At 40.2% G+C, this 20,840-nt stretch overlaps 4 protein-coding genes across 10 annotated transcripts in view; 2 read left to right on the top strand and 2 right to left on the bottom strand.

Annotated features, from left to right (window-relative positions):
* Positions 1-39: 39 nt before the first annotated feature.
* mob1a (MOB kinase activator 1A) lies at positions 40-5,572 on the bottom strand. 2 transcript variants are annotated; one of them, XM_068310215.1, is made up of 6 exons: positions 5,370-5,572; positions 4,502-4,668; positions 4,131-4,224; positions 2,738-2,871; positions 1,479-1,642; positions 40-937 (listed from the first exon to the last, which is right to left on the bottom strand). In XM_068310215.1, the coding sequence occupies exons 1-6, from the start codon at positions 5,381-5,383 to the stop codon at positions 860-862; spliced, it is 651 nt and encodes a 216-aa protein (XP_068166316.1). In that variant the 5' UTR covers positions 5,384-5,572; the 3' UTR covers positions 40-859. The 2 variants fall into 2 exon arrangements, with proteins under 2 accessions (XP_068166316.1, XP_068166317.1); XM_068310216.1 differs by having other exon boundaries at positions 4,502-4,665.
* A 695-nt stretch (positions 5,573-6,267) lies between these two features.
* mthfd2 (methylenetetrahydrofolate dehydrogenase (NADP+ dependent) 2, methenyltetrahydrofolate cyclohydrolase) lies at positions 6,268-10,530 on the top strand. Its single transcript, XM_068310211.1, has 8 exons — positions 6,268-6,435; positions 7,682-7,866; positions 8,781-8,903; positions 8,996-9,148; positions 9,232-9,339; positions 9,440-9,532; positions 9,643-9,768; positions 9,856-10,530. The coding sequence occupies exons 1-8, from the start codon at positions 6,356-6,358 to the stop codon at positions 10,002-10,004; spliced, it is 1,017 nt and encodes a 338-aa protein (XP_068166312.1). The 5' UTR covers positions 6,268-6,355; the 3' UTR covers positions 10,005-10,530.
* A 1,524-nt stretch (positions 10,531-12,054) lies between these two features.
* arl6ip4 (ADP-ribosylation factor-like 6 interacting protein 4) lies at positions 12,055-18,396 on the top strand. 2 transcript variants are annotated; one of them, XM_068310213.1, is made up of 6 exons: positions 12,055-13,090; positions 13,173-13,487; positions 14,389-14,506; positions 15,497-15,566; positions 15,646-15,698; positions 18,232-18,396. In XM_068310213.1, the coding sequence occupies exons 1-6, from the start codon at positions 12,937-12,939 to the stop codon at positions 18,383-18,385; spliced, it is 864 nt and encodes a 287-aa protein (XP_068166314.1). In that variant the 5' UTR covers positions 12,055-12,936; the 3' UTR covers positions 18,386-18,396. The 2 variants fall into 2 exon arrangements, with proteins under 2 accessions (XP_068166314.1, XP_068166315.1); XM_068310214.1 differs by lacking the exon at positions 18,232-18,396 and having other exon boundaries at positions 12,061-13,090; positions 15,646-16,270.
* Positions 18,397-19,266: 870 nt separating this feature from the next.
* The window catches only part of LOC137592215 (membrane-associated phosphatidylinositol transfer protein 2-like), a 40,869-nt gene continuing 39,295 nt past the window's right edge, over positions 19,267-20,840 (bottom strand). For all 5 annotated transcript variants that reach the window (XM_068310206.1, XM_068310210.1, XM_068310209.1 and 2 more), the window contains 2 exons: positions 19,736-19,864; positions 19,267-19,635 (listed from right to left, as the gene is read on the bottom strand). In XM_068310206.1, coding sequence (XP_068166307.1) covers positions 19,267-19,635; positions 19,736-19,864 — 498 coding nt within the window. The remainder of the gene's footprint in view (positions 19,636-19,735; positions 19,865-20,840) is intronic.

Below are 20,840 nucleotides of genomic sequence, written 5' to 3'. Positions count from 1 at the left end.
TCTTCACTATGGGTTGAAAGCATTATGTATCCATTAATAATAATCATTAAGCAGACCATAACATGCATTTCAATTAGGAAAACCCAAATATTAAAAAAAACCCTCAAATATTGATATACCAAAATGAACAAGGTATAATGCAGCTGATTGTGTTTTCTGTGGGTCAGAACAAAGGCATCTGTCTTTCCAAGTCTTCACAAGTAACGCTGTTGATAGGAAGCATGTCAACATTGGTGGAATGCAAGCTACAAACCAGCTTGTGAGCAGAAAGCTATACTTGTGCATTTTTTGTGCCGGCACTCACATTGAATATATGATCTACAAACATTGTCACAGGTGTGAAGTCCAACCAGGACCTGAAACTACCTTTCTATTTTTCCTGTTGCGTTGCACTATACACAAATGACTTTTAAAAAAGCTAAGAGTGACATATTTGGTCAGTCATATATTACAGTAGCTAAAAGTTATCAAAAATACACTTATTAATAGCTAAAAAATGTATTCAGACAAACGAGACACTAAATGACATTTCTGAAGAGAGAAAAACTGGATTCCACTTGGTCCAATATAAAATTCAATTGATTGCTCTAAAAACAGCTGCAAACCCAAGCCCTGTGAAAAACTATTCTTATTGCACTACACTATTTTATATGATGAAGAGTGGCAAAATAGAAAAAAGGCTCAAAGACAGCATTAAAGACCACAGAGTAAAGAGAAAAGTACAGGACAAACATCATGAAATGAAAGGAGAAGGCACAGATTCCAACAGTTGAGACTGGAAGTCACAGAGGTAGCAGAAGTGACAGGAGGACACAGGAGAAAAAGAAACCCTCCTCAGAGGGAGACGTGTAGTGATGCTCTATCTGTCCTTGGATCCAAGCTTCTCGATCAAGTCCTGCAGCGGAGCAAGCTCTCGCCTGTCAATAAGGTTGAACTCCTGCAAGAACAAAGTATTGATTATCGGATTGTTATTTAGGTTAGGTCTTTTTAACTGAATTACTGTATAGGTTTTTGCAGGCTGACCTGGACTGACTGGTATTATGAATGAAAATTGGACAACAGTTGCAGCAGAAACGACATACTGAAAACCCAATGATTTATTTACTATTCAATGTACCAGTAGTTTGCTTACAAGTAACAGGGTGTTTTCCATAAAACCACCCAACACCACAATGAAGTCATCCTGCTAACTGGGTGGAGTTCATAGAACAATCTGATTGGCATTTCATGCTTAAGTCACTGATGACATTCAAGTTCACACAAATCAAACGCTAGGCAGGACTTTTAGAGCCTCCATGTTCACATAATGATGATTACCTGTATATGACAAAAATTCAGCTTTACAGTGTAAATAGATGATGCTACAAAACTATTTCTAGTTCATCATTACACTGCGAAACTGACTTGGTACCCATTTTCCAGCATATGCAAATGATTCAAGGACAGGTTGGAATGGGTCTTTAGCAGAATAAACGAACCTGAACAAAGAAAATGAAGTGCTTGAAGGAGGTGTTGAGGTGGGCCTCCTCCTGCAGCTGCATCACAGAGTCAAAATGTTGGTGGTAGATGTGAGCATAAACCCTGAACAGGCGCTTCAGGATGGTTTTGGCCACGGACATGAAGTTCTTTGGAAAGGGAACTCCTGCAGGGCACAAGGGAGTAAAAAATGACATCACAAGAACAATTTCCAGCGGACATCAAGCCTATTTCACAGAGGAAACATGTCGTGTCATATTAATTTGACGCAGTACTTTACGTTAACAAACTGCGGTCCTATTGTTCTTCCTATGACAAACATTTTACGGTAAACTGCAGTCATTTTTACTTTTCTTGCTTGGTGAGGAGTTCTTGCCTCAGTCTGTTCATCAGTGTGTGAGACTCTTGATCAGCTGAACAGGAATCAAGTGACTATTTTTGCTTTAACTGTCATGTCAGTATGTGAAGATCTTTGTTCCTCTGGGTTTGAAGGAGAACATGTACACAACAGGGCTAAGAAAGCCAAAATGCTACAAAAGTAAAACCTTCAAAATGCCTGAAGGTTCTCATTCATTAAGCTCATGTTCATCCAAAGGCATTAAATCAACTGGACTTGTGGAAAGGTCCTTGGAGACGTTTCACCTCTGGTCCAAGAAGCTCCTTCAGTTCTCCATGTCAGTACTCCAGAGGCCTCTTGGATGAGAGTCCAGCTGATCTGATTGAATGCCTTTGGATTAACCCTTCAAACATCTGACATGAGCGCATTAATCATGTAATCATTAATTCATTCCAAATCCAAAATGCTAGAGCAGGAAAACTTAAATCAACCCAAACACCTTCCAATCGCTCAGTATGTATGCAGTCAAATAAACTGCAACAAGTTTGTCATTCAATGATTTTGTAATGAACCCAACCCAGACATTACACTCATTCGCAGCAAAACACACACACACTCCTACACAACTACTCCTATAAAATAAAAAGCACAAGAATAAAGGACAATAATTCTTTAGTGTTAAAGGAAAGTCACAGGAAAGAAATTTGTCAACTCTGCAACTGAAAACATGAAAATTAGATTAAATTAAATAATTTTGCTTTGTCCTCTGGAGAACAGAGTGTAGCACATCTGGCATTAATGTTCACTCCCTGAGCTGCATTATACTGGTAGGCAAAAGAACCAGAAAATAATTTCAGAACATTTCAACAGAAAGTTTGTCTGTCAAACTGCTGAAAGTTAAAATCCTAATTGATCGAAACTCACCAATCTTGGATGGAAAAAGCGTCTCATCATCCAGTTGATCCTGCACCCAGGTCATCAGGTAGTCAATGTACTTTGGTGCAGAGCATTTTATTGGCTTCTTAATGTTGGTGCCATCAGCCCAGTGATACTCATATCTACACAAAGATTTAATCAACAAGCACCTCTTGTTATAAACTTGATTCATTAGTTATTACAGACTAACAAAGGAGTCATGAACATGAACGCTCTACAAATGACATGGACATAAAACGTGGACATTTGTTTTTCTCTCAGGGCTTGAAAACATCATTTGACAGTAGAGCAACACAGAGAAACATGGTAGTGTCTGCCTGGGAATTGATGGCGGCTGTGACGACAGGAAATGAACCCTGGTCTCTTCCTCCTGATTACAAAGTGAACTCAGTCTTGGCAGGAGTGAGAATAGAGGAAGTGGTGGATCTAGATTCTAAACTTAACAGCTTCAGCGTGGTGCGCACACACACACACACACACACACACACACACACACACACACACACACACACACACACACACACACACACACACACACACACACACACACACACACACACACACACACACACACACACACACACACACACACACACACACACACACACACACACACAGTTTCATTCCTGTTTACCTCATGTGACTTTCAGATGATGAATTTCAATACTGTTAACGGTCTTAAATATTCAAAGACTGAATATCTGAGCAGGATTATTTTCAAGACATGACACTTCATTTCCTAATCTGGTCAAAATTAATGTCTAATCAACTAAAATAAATCTCAAACTAATTTGTGAGATGATCTGGTCTATATTTCTAGCTGTGACGGCTCATATATGCCAGTACTGATTCTGTTGCTCATATATTCTTTTGTCTTTTTAAGCACTTGAGCTTTGAATGACACATCTTGGGCCTCTATAAATTTGTGTCAACTTTCTTTTCTCCTATGTTGATAAAAAATTTTTTAGAATTCATCAGCCTTAATATTTGCTTTATTTAAATAAATTTCCCTTTGGGCATTATAACAGTGTATGACATTAAATGAAAAATTAAATTAAAAAATTAAAACCTTTAAATTGAACTCGACCAGTTGGAGTTACTCACCACACTGAAGAAGAGTTTATCTGTCACATGATTCAATTTTATGTTTTCGGAATTACACTGTACATAGCTTTGATTGTTTTAACTGGGTAGCTAAGAAAAAAAAAAACAAGACAAAAATGTGAGAATATAAATTGTTTTCCCTTGTTTCATCCCAGCCCTGTTTAAAACAGAAACACCTCATTTGCTCATTTGTTCTCTCTGCAATGCACAACATTAACTGTACCACAACATTCGATCCACCAGCTGCATGCATAGACACAACACTGATGGCTGTTACCTTGGTCCCGCAGACATCACAGAGCAGCTGGTCTCAGTGCAGAACTCAGTGATGGTGCCATACAGCATGTTGATCTGGTTGAAGAAATCCACCGCTGAAAGAAATGTTCATGTGTGTAAAAATTTGTTTCCTGTGCGCACATTATTTTTATGCAATCTTAGGATATACTGTACACAAGTCTATGACCTATATTTTAAAAAAGTGCACATCCATAAACATAAAAAAATATAACTTGTCTAATTCTTTCATTTTGGCTTCATGTGATAGTTTGGAAATACATTTTGTTTGACTACACAGTGACGCAAATGTTCATGTTTGTTCAAGGAGACTAATGGTTTCCATGAGCAGGTATGTGGGATCTGTCCACTCACTATTGACAGCAATCCACTCATTGAGATCCTCTCCCTCCGGCAGCATGACGGCCTGCCTTAAGTTCCCACTGCCCAGGGTGGCCTCAGCATGTTTCAGCAGCTCGTACTGGTGGGAACCTTCTGGGATATTTCTCTTTGGCTTGAAGGTCTTTGATGAGCGACCGCTACTGAAAGAAACAAGCATGGAGCTGAGCTACTGAGGGTCAGAGACCTGAGATACACACCGTGAAAGTAATCATCCAGAAACCTCTCATCAGCTACACTCGTGATGAGCAATCGTTACAAAATTTGTCATCCAAACTTAATTTGGGTAATTTTCAGTGTGACTGATTCGTGACAGTCTAATCAGTATCATGTAAAGCCACTTAGTCATTAACTCGTGGTGCAAAAAAAAAAAAAAAGAAAGAAAGAAAGAAAATGTTTCAGCTTCCAGCAAACAACAGACCAGTTTGTTACCACGATGGATAAAAAAAATATTTTTTTTTTAAAAAGGTGTGGATGATGACTCAAGTGAACAAGTCTCACTTCAATCACAAGAAGTGATCACATGAGATTAAATTGTCTCACCGACTATGAGCTAATATCGATCATCAAGCTAATCCAACGAGAACGTAATTACGGTGTTTGTTTTATGTGGTCTTATAAATTAAACAGCTCACAATACAACCAATGGCGTGTTAAATTTACGAAACAAACGATGGTTTGAGTTAAACATTAAGGTTTTTTTTTTTTTAGTCGTAAATACATCTAGGTAATCTATTTTCTGTTGTTTTATCGACACTTTGAACTACTTCCCTTCATGGAACTTCGTTGCAGCAGCTAGCGTTAACCGCACTGGATTGAACAAGCGACTGCTAACTTTACTTACAACAGAAAGCTCATCTTGGCGAAGCGGTCGTCGAAGGGGCTCAGATACAACACCTGATCCTGGCTTCTTAGAGACAATTTTCTACTACAGTTACACACGAAGAAGGAATTTATCAGCAAACCTTGCTAACAGTTTAGCTCAGGCTAACGTGAACTGCACCCAAGTTTACTCTTCCTCGATCGGATCCCTGTAGAAGCCCAGTAGGCGTATTGTCGCCCCCTACCGCCCGCAAGGGGACACGACAGTCTTCTTTTTCTTACCTTTTCTTCTAGTTCTTCTTCTTATTCTCATCAGTCTTATTCTTATTTTTATTCTTATTCAATAATGGAATTTGATGCTTTTTTTCCTGTACAAATAAAAACAGAAAAATCAGAGAGACAGCAATCACACATTCACTTCTTCCTGTTCTTCTTCTGTATTGAATTCATATACAGTACTAGAAATACATTGACAGTATAAATATTACTTTAAAATACTGTAGTACAATTGTAGATGCAATTTGATTTAAGTTGACCAAATACGTCAACAAAGTTTTTTTAGGAAACTTTGTAAATATTTATGCGGTTATATATAAAGTATGTCAAATATTAAATTTAGTGTTAGACGTCTGGCATGCCAAACAGGAGTAAGATAAAGGACCCCCCTCGTGGTCCCCTAAGGTATGACCACAAAACGTTCATAATCTCTGTCCAACTAGGCACTAAAGAAATGGAGGATAAACCATGTCATAATTTACTGAGCACATTTTCACGGGGGCGGTGTCATCCTCTAATTGCTGGTAAATGACACCGAGGAAAATTACTTTGGAAAATTACAGCGTGCATGCAGTGGAGGTGTGGCAACAGATGACAGTGACGCAGGCGATCTGCGTCGGAGGGAGGGTGATAAAGCCTCTGCGCTCCTCGTCCATTCACAGTCGGTTGGTGTCGGTTGGTGCTGGTGTTGCGTAATCGGTGTCTCCTGTCCTCTCCATACAGCCGGTCAGAATGGCAGCAATCAGGACTCTCAGGAAACTGTGCCAACACGCCCATCACCAAGTCTGTCAACTCCACACGTCCGCCCCGAGGTGAGTCCGGCCGCATGCGCTGAAAAATCACATTCAATGACACTTTTACGACGCGATCGCCTCAGAAACGACGAGATGTACTCTTGTGTGTTCTGATAATAATCGGTAATTGTGGAAACGCATGCGCACGGATCAGACCGCGCGTTTTATTCTAGACATTTACGCGGTTAATTCATCACATTTCCTCAGTTGGCGGTTTTTTGTTTTGTGCGCCTCTAGCGTCATGCCGGTAACATTGCAGCCCCAGGTTGGCTGATGAAATCGGTCAGGGGATTTACACTCTGGGTTTGATGCGCAAGGCTTCAAGGGGGTTGTTGGAGCTGTGGGTACAAAAAGTCGTTCGGTCACTCCGTGATCGATCACCCCAGAAATCGGCAGACGGAAAATTTGTAACAGCTGGCCATTTATTGGAAACGTGATGCGCGCAGCGTGACCAAGATGGAAATGATCAAGTGATGTTCCTCATGTCGCTGCGAATGATCTGCAACTTCACTGGAGCGACATGGATGATTTGAAGCCTGACTTGACCGATTATATACGCGCAGAATGCATTGAAGTGTAAAATAAAATAACTTAGAAAAGTAAGACTTTGAGCTCTCGCTGAAGGTTCCCACCTGGTTTTGCTCTAACATGTGACACTATTGAGATTTGAGTTGTGGTTATGTCACTAATGATGGTTCATTACTCTGGAGTTATTGGCAACAGCTTTGTTTGTTGTTATATAACAACACAATCATCTTGGTCTTTGTTGAAATCCGGACAGATTGCCAGAAGCAGCCTCACCCATCTTACAATGAAACTGCTCTGGTTTCAGCTGTGACTTGTGTCTAGTTCATGATTAAGTATTCATTAAGCACTACTTTGACCTGTTTTTATCCCTATCCCAATTGTGGCACAATCTGTGTAATTTAAAACACTGTATCACACAGCTGGCGATACTGCACTTATCCCATTGCTCATATGACTTCTGTTAGGAGCCAAGTCTAAGTTTAGGGCCTTGGCAGCAGGATTGGTTACAGGGGTCTGGTGTCATACCTACCATTTCATTAAAATTGAAGAGCTTGCATCCAGTAGAAGAGAGACTTTCAAATGGTTCTGCAAAGATTATGCAGACAAGTTTCAACAAGACTTTTGCTCCACTCTCAATAAAAGAGTAACTACTCTTGACTGAGTGGCAACTTTCCTGTTTATTTGACTGAATGGTAGCAGAATCACATTTTACTAAGGGAATTTCTTGTCTTTACAGAAATGCAGCGGTGGTCATCTCAGGAAAGAAACTCGCACAGCAGGTTCGGGAGGAGGCCCGGGCTGATGTGGAGAAATGGGTTCTATCTGGCCACAGGAGGCCCCATCTGAGTGTGGTCCTGGTAGGAGACAACCCAGCCAGTCACTCCTACGTCCTGAATAAAACACGGGCTGCAGCTGATGTTGGTAAGAATACAAAAAAAAGTGGGAGTAGAGTAGAACTTTATTAAGTATTATTTATTATTTAGAACTCCTTAAGTAGAACCCTTAAGGAGGTTCCATCAGGGAAATTAACACCTCCATCGCACACAGCACAGTGAGTACACAAAAACACAGAAAAAGCACACAGAAGGCACCAGCACATAGAGAGTAGTACAAATAGAAAGAAAAAAATAATAGAAAAAAAATAGAAACAAAAATAAAAACAACAAAAAATAGAAAGAGTAATAAATAACCCATCAAGAATATACAAATAGAAAGGCATAAGGTACATAAATGTACATAAAGTACATGTAGGTTGGAAAGACAACTACCTGGAATCAGGAAATAATTGTTTGCGTGTCGTACAACCGGTTGACAAAGGTCTGTGCTGTAAGCTGGAGTAAACAGGAAATAGGAATTCATTGAGCAATATTTTGTAGTCCCATAGTACTTCAAACTTTTGTGGACATTTTTAGAAATAATAACATTAGAAACCGAGAGCTAAAATAAATAAAAATAAAATAAAAGAAACCGAGAGCTAGAGTAGCTCAGAATGCATGAGAACACCAATCATTAAATGTGGAATTTTGTGTTTCTTTTACAAGTGAAAGTGTCTTCTCAGGGACACAGTGCGATAGCATTAGCAAAAAGAAATGCATAAAATCAGCCAATCAATAAAGTGGAAAATCCTGGAATGTAAAATACATCCTGTGTTCAAAATTAGCTGTAAGGCACCAGTGTGGTTCAGTTGGTTCACTCTTAATCAATGTGGTAGAAATTCACTGTAGAAATGCTTGAGGACATTCTTCCATCCATGTTATCACACATGATTACTAATGTTGATAAAACACGTGTTAGACCAGCAGTTTTTAATATTTTCTCCCTTCAATTTCTCACAGGAATCTCCAGTGAGACAATTCTGAAGCATTCAGACATCAGTGAGGAGGAGTTGTTGGACCTGATCTACAAACTCAACACAGACCATCGTGTAGACGGTCTGCTGGTCCAGCTACCTTTGCCAGGTACAAAGAAATTTAAAAAATGACATAGAACACAATCATTGCGTACAGGAAATCACATGTGTTTTGACTGAGTCATGCTTGTTTTCTGACAGACCACATTGATGAACGCACAATCTGCAATGCAGTTTCACCTACCAAGGATGTGGATGGCTTCCACGTAGTTAATGTGGGCCGCATGTGCCTAGATCAGTCCACCATGCTTCCTGCTACTCCGTGGGGAGTTTGGGAAATTATCAAACGCACAGGTAACAAAAGTGACCCTTGACCTCCTGGGGAAACATCACTGAATGAAATATTCAAACCAACAATCCAACTTCTTGTCTTCCAGGCATTCCTACTTTTGGGAAGAATGTTGTGGTTGCAGGGCGATCAAAGAATGTGGGAATGCCAATCGCCATGTTACTACATACTGATGGCCGGCATGAGAGGCCTGGAGGTTGGTTGGATGCACATTACTTTATCTTTGTTCCAAGACGGGTTTTATTTAAAAATATAGAAAAACGTAGTATAAATGCTAAATGTCCTGTCTGTCGCAGGTGATGCCACGGTCACTATTTCTCACCGCCACACTCCTAAGGAGCAACTTTGCCAACACACTCAAATTGCTGATATCATTGTAGCTGCAGCAGGTTTGTCTTTTTTTTTTCTTTTTAAGTGCATTTGGCTCCTTGAATTACTAAGTATCAGAATGATGTCTCACTTTTTTGAGTGTAATAACCCTGTTTCTTCTAAAATTCAGGTATTCCAAACCTCATAACAGCGGACATGATCAAAGAGGGAGCTGCTGTGATCGATGTGGGTATAAACAGAGTGCAGGACCCAATCACTGGAAAGAACAGACTAGTGGGAGACGTGGACTTCGAAGGTGCGGCTGCACGGCGAACGTGATTTATTCTGACATCCTTTGTGTCTTATTTGTCTGTAAGCTCATGTCATTTTTTTCTACATTCAGGAGTGAGGCAGAAGGCGGGCTTCATTACTCCTGTACCTGGAGGTGTGGGACCCATGACTGTGGCAATGCTTATGAAGAACACTATCAAAGCGGCTAAGAACGTTCTGCTGTACCCACCAGAGAGGGTCCGCATGGCGGCTATGTCCTAATGGACAGAGGTTGCAGCAGTGACACATTCCAGGGCTCCTTCCTAATTACCCCTCCATCTTTTTTTTTCTTCTTTTTTTTTTAACTTGGAGCAACCTAATGACCTCCCTGTGCACTTGGACTGGAAATATGATAGCGTTTTGGCTCTCTTCCAACTTGACATCTTAAACCTAAAGTTTCAGACAATTTTAGACTGTTACGTCCCTTCATGCAGTTGTTTGTCTTATGTAAGAGGGCTCAGTATTTAACATTACAGAGTAATTGAGTGGAGTTTTGGAGAAGTAAGGAAGGATGAAAGATTTTTATTTATTTGCTACAGTAAAACAAGTTCTAAACATGGCATGACACAGGATATAGTTTTTAAAATCTGAGTAACAGTGAATCCAGGACAAATGCCATATTTTGTTTCTCTCTATTTGGTTAGCCTTATGTACCAAAAGTGATAAGGGCTAACATATTGTTTATCAGCAAGCTTTAAATATTCACAATTGCCTTTGCAAAAACTTTAAATAAATACTATGAATCTTGTGTTGATGACTCCTGTTCACTCATATTTGTCTGATGATTACTGACATTTATGTTGGTCCCCCAGGAATGAAACCCAAGGTTTAAAAAACACGCTTCATGAAAAATGTAAAACTTGCTTGACCTCCAAAAGGAACCTATTTTTATCCAACAATAATTCAATAATAGAAATCTCTGAGAGAAGCCTTTCAATATATTTTCATACCATAAAGACACTCTGGTAATATTTTTTAAATGATTAAATGTTAAATTTACGGTGGTATAAGGAATTTTATTAGGAAACAATAATGTGTTTGAAATGAGGGTTGAAATTCACTTAAGTACAAATAGTACAAAGTTTTAGCATCACAATGTACAAAATGTAATAATGCAGAATTGTAAAAACTATATTAAAGTGAAATGATTTCATGTAAACTACATATAATGGGGCGGCAGTTGCTCAGTGGTAAAGTGCGTGGTAGCGCAGGTCGTCCAATGTTTGAAAGATCGGCAGTTCAATTCCTGCTCCCGCCCAAAATGAACAACCGGAGGTGAGCTGACACCTTCCACTGTCATAGGTTTGGGGTTAAGGTTAGTGTAGATGCTGTAAAATACGTAGTTCCTTAAAAGGAACTAAGAAGTGCACTGGCACATGGGGCCCGGGAGTGGGGTCACCTTAAAATGCCATTAATGAAATCAGGAGTTGAAAAGGATTCAAATCAATTAGAATCAATTAAAATTAGGGAAGGGAAAAGAAAAGTTAGGAGAATGAGGAAACACTGGGGGAAGTGAGGTAAAGTGGATGTTAAAATTTAAAAAGCACTCTTGTAAAAAGAAAATGGAGCAGGAAGGAGCTGAAAACAATATTGGAATAGAATAATAGTTAATAAGGTCCACAATAATAAATACGCTACAGATGTTCAGGGAGGTTGATGGAGGTGATGTGGTACATAGAGAGCGGGCCTTGAACCCTGCTCCCCTGACTGCAAAGCTTGTGTTTAAAGAATTGAGCTATTGCCTCTTGGTGGTGACTGTGGGGAGATGCAGATATAAGGAAAACTTTGGTCAAAAGACTTTAAAAGAGATGTGGTCCGGTTGGACCGACCACACCGATATTACCACTACCCCATCCTGGGGGTACACTGACAACGGGAAAATAACTAATCCAATTCAGAGGGGTTGGGGTGAGGGGAAAGAAAAGGAAAAGTTTAGGAATTAGCAGATTAGGAAAAGGGGGGGGGGGGGTAGGTTTAGGGTTAGAAAAATCAGGGGTTAAGGTTTATGGAAAGAGGGGGGCTGGGTGTTTGAGGTTAGGGAAAGAAGCAGCTGGAAAGAAAAAAGAAAAATGTATTTATATGTTTATATACATACAAATAGAAATTTAAATGAAATAAATAAATGAAGGGTTAGGGGTTAGGGTTAGAGGACAGGGTTATGCTTAAAGTTGGGGTTAGGGGTTAGGGTTGGAGAGGGTTAGGGGTTAGGGTTATTTATTTATTTATTCAGTTCATTTTTCTTCTTTCCAGACATGTTATTACAACATATTTTCACTCTCATCAGTGTTGAAACATCATCAGCAACATCCAAAAAGAAACATGCGGAGAAAGCCCCTTAGTTTTGATGAAGGTCCTGCAGTTGTTGGTCCACGTGCTGTCGATCAGCCCAGTTGATCGACAGCTCAGTTGCCGAGCTTTTTTTTTTTTTTTTACTGATATCAGCATTCTTTTTAGTGAGATTCTCATTAATGTAGACATTTTTTCCTTTCAGTTTGAAGCCTTGTTTTTTTTTCGATTGTTGAATTTTATCAGCCCTGCAGGTGTTCTCCTACCTCCAGATGGTGATGGGTAACACGTCTCAATCTGGTCCGGATCACCTCAGGTGAGAACTCACTTGCTGCTCCAGAGATTCGATGTCAGCGCTAGACATAGCATTTCTGTAATTCTTCGGCTTGATGATCACATCATTTATACGGATGCTTTGTACCAAATCATCCATTCTTTGTTGTCCCTCTTCCAAGACAACAATTTTTCGGTCTTTTTCATCCATGTCTTTCTGCATTTTCTTCACATTGTCCTTCATTTCTTCCAAGGCGTCTTGCACCGGTTTTAGCTTTTCTTACCAAGATTTCAATAAACTTTTGGAAGTCGCCAAAAGTGCAATAAAAAAATTCAGCATTTATAAGTGATTTTTATGAGTCTACACAGCAACTAGTAAATTTATGGTTTATCTATCGAGAGAGAGAGAGAGAGAGAGAGAGATCCCTCTGCCTCAGTTGAAGTAGGAAAGTGGAACCTTCATGATGTAACTCCGCGCACCATCGGACAGAAAACGGGATGGGACACATTTCCGTAAACTGCGGTACACACTCGATACAGTTTAGTGAAGCCTTCCGCCAGGTTTTAGGCGCATTGCAGTTTTGTTGATTCCATAATGGATCGCAGCCGATCTCACGAAAGGCCAGACAGAGAGAAAAAAAACGAGAAAAAGAAGAAACGACGCCGGTCCTCCTCCTCCTCATCCTCTTCCTCATCCAGCAGCAGGAGTCGAAGCAGATCGTCAAAGAAAGCATCACACAAGAATAAAGGTTGGTCACATTGAACCAGACGGCTTCCAGCGAAAATGTTAGCACAGAACTCTGTTGACCGTCTTCTGTTCTTCTCCTTCAGATGTGAAAAGAAAGAAGCGGAAAAGAGACTCTTCTTCTTCGTCCACCTCTTCGTCACCTTCGTCCTCATCTAGCGATGAAAAAAGAAAGAAGTTGAAACGTAAAGCCAGGAAAAAGGAGAAGAAGCAGAAAGCGAAGCTTAAGAAACAGAGGAAGAAGGAGAAAAAGGAGGAGAAGTTGAAGAAGAAGGAGGAGAAGTTGATGAAGAAGAAGGAGATGAGAGCGGAGGCTGTGTTGTCCTGTCCTCCACCGGACAAACCTCCACCTTACTTGGATGTGTGGCAGACTGACGAGGGGGCAGTGGAGGTCGGACCTGGTGGGACATCCAATAACTTCACTCTTTTAAAATAGAATGCCCATGTGTTTTATTAGCTGACCATTTGATTTTATCACCAAAAAATTCTGATCAACTCTAATGATCACCTCCTTTCCGAATGTCTAGTTTAATTTCTATGAGACCATTGACTTTAACACCCCCCCCCCCATGATTTACAAAGAAAATCTTTATTTCCTGATGATGTCTAGACAAATCACTTGATTAGCTAAGAATGATAACAATCTATTCTTAAATTATTTTTGGTTGTCTGCTTAAATGGTCAAGTGGAAAACAATGACTCGTTCCATGTGTACTAAAAAAAAAATTGAAACCAAAAAAATATTTTTTAAGTTAAACGCATGAGACTTATTGCAAATGTTCAAAACATTCTCCTTCTTCTGGATTTTATGCACAAATGTGCACAAATCCATGAAAGTTAGCACTTCTTGATTACCAATTTTGGTCGGCTGTGATGTCACATTATCTACATGGGAGATGTGTGTGTGCATGTGTGTATGTGTGGGTTTTTTTATTCAGTCACATCTGCAGCATTGTGTATTACGCTGCAAGTTTAGATTATGATTTAGTATTTTTCCCATGAAACCATAAGAGAAACAGTAATTTAAATAACAATGGATAGTTATGCTTGTTTTGGGGTTATCAGCAAATTATCGTTGATTGCCTTTAGGCAGAAATATGTATTGATCACTATGATAACACAGTCCACTTCTTTCACTTCCCAACAATGGCTTAATACATCTACCCATTACAAAATCACACTCATGAAAGCCTTAAAATCAATATTAAATGAATATTATTAGTTAGAAATTAAATCCCAAAGACAATTGTGGATCACATTTTAGGTATATAGCGAATTATATTTGAGTGATTTCCTCTGCAGTGATGACAGATGAGCAGAAAGCCAGACTGTCCACAAAGAGGCCCCTGACCAAAGAGGAGTATGAGGCCAGACAGAGCATCATTCGTAGGGTGGTGGACCCAGAAACAGGACGCACCAGGTAAGCCAGAGCTCCAGCATCATGTGATAGAAAGCAGCCACAGAATTCATATACAAGTAAAGTGAACTAAAAAAAAGTTGGAACATTATGTCAGTAAAAATAGTATGCAGTGATTTCCAAATCTTTTTCATAGTGTCACTGGTACAGTGTGATAGAGCACTCAGTACAAAAACAAAGTGAAATTGTGTTCTATTCTTGCTTGAAGAATGACTTTAGCTGCTCAGGTGTCTGTTGCTCTAGTTGATACAGTAACTATAAACCCATAACCAAAACCTGGATGGTCCTCTTCCTATTTTGCCCCAAGACTACTTTAATTATTTTATATATATATGAAAATGTATTAAACCACAGGACAATTTTCCACTTTGTGTCAGTCCACCTGACACATCGATGACATTTCTGTATGTTGATAAATGTCTCAGTGGTCTTAACATGCTTATGCAGCTGCAGCAACACACTTGTCTTCTGACATTATGTTGGTAGTTCGTGAGCTCACGTCAGGCAGAGATAAGCAGAGATTCCTTCAACTTATGAGTCTTTTGATATATACACAGTATATGTGATGTCTTCAAATTACTGTACTTGCAAATTCTTTTAACCAACATTGTTCTTAAATTGTTTGACTGTTACCCACAGATTTTCAAAAAGTTGTAAACCTCTACCAATCATTGGGATGTTTTAGTCTTTTCATTAGAGGAACAATCCTTTCTTGAGGTTTCCAGTTTTTCCGTTCTGCTCTTGCCTTTTTTTTTTTTTGACGTGTCAACTGCATGAATTTCAGAATAAGCATGTGTTTACACACATGAATGAAATTGTAAGATATACTGTGTTGTTTTCAGTGTAAATTAATGTCAGCAATAATTGGGAAATCATCACTTTTCTATTGATGTTTTACACAACTTCCCATCTTTTGAAATCAGGTCTGTCTGAAATCAGCCTCGGGTTTCTTCTGTTTCCTTAAAATTGTCAATTTCTGTTTTTTCCTCCAAGACTGATAAGAGGAGAAGGGGAGATCATAGAGGAAATTGTCAGCCGGGAAAAGCACAAGGACATCAACAAGGTATAAGAGAAACTTTCAATGAGATCTTTGTGAAATAAACATAATTTAATCTAACAATGAATTTCCATTCATCACCTAGCAAGCCACTAAGGGAGATGGGAATGCCTTCCAGAGGAAACTGGGAACCAACAGGTAGAAGAAGCCAAATAACCAGCCTCTAAAAACTGAATCACATCATTAGTTTAGACAGATACCTGGTATTTACCCGTGTTTTGATGAAGGGGGTAATTACTGGGACTGTTTTTAATTTACATGAAAAAGTTTCTGGCATAAACAGAAACTTATTCCTGTTTAAGCCAGAAAAAAGTCCCTGCTGTTTTCAAAGAGAAACAGAGGAGTTTGATGCTTTGAGACAACTGAGATCCACTTAAAGGAAAGATCCCAGTTTACACATTCAATGTATGTTTATACTGATGTTTTATTTTCTTCAGGTTTTAGTACTCCCTGCAAAGATGATCTGCTGTGTTATAGATTTGTAATGCAAACAGTCTGACCCTTCAGATTTGTTTGTATTTGAAATTGATTTCCTTGTGCTTACTTGGCTTCACAATTCAACTGTTAAATTGGCTCCTACTACTACTGGTGCTCCACACACACTCTTTAATGTCCTGTTTCTTTCTGGTTAAGAAATCTGTATTTGTGTTAACTGAATCCAGAAAGTTGGTGTCAATTATAATAAACTGTGTTATGATTTAAACATTCTATCCTCTGAGGTCAGCATCCTTGTCATTCAGTTGCATCATTTTATACTTAATTAATATTTTAAAGGTGGAAAAAAGGCCCAAATCACACGGTGGTTCTTTATATGTCCTTTATACACTGTACATATAACACAAAGGAATGGATAAAATGAAGTTATCCAAAACCTACAAGATACACACTCTGTACAATGAAAATATTAGGTATGTGGTATATATGAATACTAACTGTTGGAACAGTTATTGCATTGCATTAACCTTGAGACTGGTGGTTTTAACTATTGTTGGTGAAATATATCAAATTTTTCATTTGTACAATTTCTTCAAAATGAAAACTGATTCAAACCAAAGCCTTGTAAGAAAATATGGCCTTTTCCTATGACAGCAGTCTACATGAACAGTCAATCCTTTTGAATTAAGTGAATTTGAAAGTGAGCAGCATTGATTCTAGGCCTTGCAACACACTGGTAAGTGTAAGGCAGAAATGGGAGATGTAAGGCCTGTGGTAATGTGTGTGTGTTCGTAGCAGAATCAAGTCGATTGGTTTCTAAACCTCACTTCATTTCTTTACATTCTCTGGATTTTGATATCCAAATAAGTCAAATCTGAGGAAGGTGAATCTTGTTGAGTAGTTGCCCATCCTTTATATATTATATAATAATTATCAATGTACAAACACGCATCCTCGAATCAGCAGCATTCATAATTGCTTTATGTGTATTTGGCTTCAAGCTCAATCTGAAACTGTCAAAGTGCAGAGGGACAGAGGAACAGAGTATAATTACACCGTTGTTTACCAGGTAGTCTATAGAAGTACACTGAGATCCACAACCAGTGACCTAGAACCAAGTGTTCCTCATTCCTCATCAGTCATATATCAATAATAACCCAATACAATCCAACAGCTTTACAAGCTGCAGCCTGCAAAATAACCACAAAGTTCAGTATCTCATAGGTTCCTATAAAGAGTGGCAAATCGGAGTGTTATAACCTCCTTGTCGGTAGTATTTATTTAGCAACTGTGTCTAAGACAGCCTCTGTGTTCACATTAGAACACATAATGATTATGTAAGTATACAGTTTGGGGTGCTGTCATGGAAGTTCTCTGCTTTTTCAAGGAGCTAAGTCAGATGCGTTGATATTCCCTCTGCATTTTGACATGTAGAATATGTGCCTGTTGATCTGATTGTCAATGCACTGTGACGTTCACTCAACAGTCTGTTTGACGTTGTGTGTGGTTATTATTGCACACTTCCCCTTACATTTGAGCTCATACTGGTCTATTGCAGCCAGCTCTATACATGCCTATTAGAGGGACAAATAAACATTTGAATTAATAAGACACATTTTTACCCATTTGAGAAATTCATGGCAAACAGCGTATCGTACAGAATTTACAATTTGCAGATTTTTTTTCCTCTACAGGCGCAGCAGAACAAATAAGAGAGACCTTACCCAAAAACAGGATTCTCTATGACCACATTCAATGCCTCATTTACAGCTTAGGAATAACCAGAGAGAAGCCATATCCCAAATCTACAAAACGATTAATAACAAACATACAATAGATGACATAGCAGTTCTGTTGATACAAGTCTGGTGATCTGCAAAATAATAATAATAAAAAAAAAATACAATACTGTACCACACAAAGACCTCTGAGTTTTTGGCAGCTGCAAATTATGTTTGAGGGGGAAAAAATCCAGCAATACAGCTAAAGTGATTTTAAAACACATTTTGTTCACAAAAATCCATACATTTTAAAATATCTATAGTCTTAAATAACAATTATTATTATTTATCAATAAACTGTATCCTCAATTAGGAGGTGATCACCCCCAGAGTAAAGAAGACACTAAAAACTGGTCTTCAGTGGACCAGATACCAGATCTGCACTGTAATATAACAAGTATGTACAAGCCTTTTTAAGGCATTCAACTAAATACATCTATTTTCTTTTTAAACAGGAGGCCCCAGCCACTTCCTCTGTCTTCATGCACAGCATATCAGTCTACACTGTTTACTTTGGCACATAAACCACAGTCGTGGGAGACTTCCAGTGGAGCTATACATTGCAGATTCAGGAAGGTACTGCAGTGTCTTTACTGTGTAAAGACGTGATGAAATACTGTAAAATCTCAGGAACAGTTGAGCTGCAGCCGTAATTAAAGGGTAATTACGTGGTTTTCCGTGTTTGACAAGCGGGTGGCTCTTTGGTCCGAGAAACAAATAGAAAACAAGCAAAACTGGACTGTATGGTTTGGTGTTGCCATTCTGGTTTATAAATGCGAGCTCAATATGAAAAAGTATTGTAGTTCAAATCATTTTAAGTTGGCTTCCAAAACAAAGATTTTTTTAAAAATGTTTGTGATTCTTCAATTTGATTGGTTTTGGCTGAATGTGAGTTCGGTAAAACACATTCAATCCAGTTTTACCCGACTCAGCTCTGCTCCCAGACATGAACATATCTGATTATCACATAAAAAGCTTCAAAACTGCAACGCACAAAGTTGCTCTCAACAGTAAGTGTTGTGCTTACGGTCACCTCAGGACTCAGTTCCACTTGCAACATCAGCACTTGGACCTAATACCAGTACCCACTCTGCGTCGTCACATGGGGGGGGGGGGTTGCAAACTAAAAGCTTGCTTGAGCAGGAAGATGACCTTGTGGTCAAGACAGATAAATTTTTACTTAACAGTAGAAATAGTCTGGAGTCATATCATGAAAGCTACATGTCCCTGTTTCAGGAGGAGGTTCTTTAAATGCCTGTTGAGTTTTGAGCCTGTTTCATCATAAATGCAGCCCCTTCTGTAACTACTGGTGTTAAGTGCGACGAGAGATAGCTTAAAAAGATTGTTTTATAGCACCTATTGTTTTCATTGTGGTGTTAACCCATTTGGCGCCAGCTATGTATTTTTCAATCTCTGCATTTCATCATCATTTATCATGAGTCTCTTTCTCATGTCTGTATATTTGGTGCTCTCCAGTCATCTTCCTCATCTCATTTGGGGCTGAAGATGCCTGGATCCAGCTTGGTGCTGCTGCTGCGACCCCAGCAGCTGGCTGTGATGCTCATGCTGCGCTGTGCTGCTCCCTGACTGTAACTGTGACTGGACTCCACGCGTTCGCCGTCTGACTGGCTCTGTGTGCGTTCGGGTCTGTTGTGGATGCTGCCTGTCGGGGAGCTGGGGGCTGGTTGGGAGGAGATGGTGCGCAGCAGGTGGTTCCTCTTCCTCAGGAATTCGCTGTTCGCACCCAGTCCGAAGCTGCCTTTACGTAACACCATACGTGCACTGCTAGACTTGGCCGGTCGAGAGCGGTGGTTGAACTCCAGCTGGGACAAATGGGCTGCGTACCCTTCTGTGATAAACTGTCAACAGAATCAGAGGCAGTTAAATATTTACCTTATTGTTTAATGAAATGAATATTTATATATTTATTGGTACTAAAAAGGGTCAAATTCTTGGTACCTGACACTGGTGCTGCATCTTCTTGGATGGTCGACCTACGATGAATATTTGTGCAGGAGTGAGACCAATGGAGGTGTAGACGGAGATGTCTTTGGTTGATCCGTAGCCGGCGAAGATCTTCATGTGAGCCTGGCATCAGTCAAATGAACATAAGCATCATTTGGTAGCATCATCTGGGTATTTAACTTGACAGCTGAGGTAAATGAACTAAATGAATGAACTAAACAGCTTTTTCAATCGGTTCAGCTCCCCCACCACTCCCGGCTCCTCATTCCAGGCCTCTCCCAGCCCTGCAGACCGTTCCACTGATGCTTCCTCCTCCTGTGCTTCCTCTCCTTCCACCCCTGCCACTTCTCCCGAGCCCACTCCTAGAACTGCGAAGCTCAATGGCCCCACCTGAACCACTGGACTTCCAACTTTGCTACGACCTCCTGCTCCCACCACGACCGAGACAGTCATCACTGCAGACCTGGTGGCGACAATGCTGAGGAGGCTCCGTCCCTATAAGGCTTCTGGACCGGACAAGGTCTCCCCAAGACTCCTCCGAGCCTGTTCTTTGGAACTGGGAGACCCCCTGCAGCGATTGTTCAACCTCAGTCTGCGGCTGGGGAGGGTCCCGTCACTGTGGAGGACCTCCTGCATTGACCCTGTACTCAAGAAAGGACGCCTTACTGAGCTCAACTATCACCGACCGGTCGCTCTTACCTCCCACGTAATGAAGACCCTAGAGCGACTGGTCCTGGAGCTCATGCGTCCACAGGTGCAGGGTGCAATGGACCCTCTCCAGTTCGCCTATCAGGCCAAGGTTGGGGTTGACAACGCTGTCTTGTACCTCCTCCACTGTGTGCTCTCCTACCTGGACGCCTGGGGCTGTACCGTCAGGGTGGTCTTCTTTGACTTTTTGAGCGCCTTCAACACCATCCAGCCCCGGCTCCTGCAGGATAAACTGACCTCCATGGCTGTGGACCCCTACCTCGTGAGCTGGATCACAGACTACCTAACGGACAGACCCCAGTACATCCGTATGGGGGACTGTTTGTCTTCTATGGTGACCAGCAGCACTGGGGCGCCACAGGGGACTGTGCTCTCCCCCATTCTCTTCATC

This window comes from Antennarius striatus, chromosome 3 (assembly GCF_040054535.1).
Source record: "Antennarius striatus isolate MH-2024 chromosome 3, ASM4005453v1, whole genome shotgun sequence".
Taxonomy (NCBI): domain Eukaryota; kingdom Metazoa; phylum Chordata; class Actinopteri; order Lophiiformes; family Antennariidae; genus Antennarius; species Antennarius striatus.
This window is presented reverse-complemented; position numbering and strand designations above follow the sequence as displayed.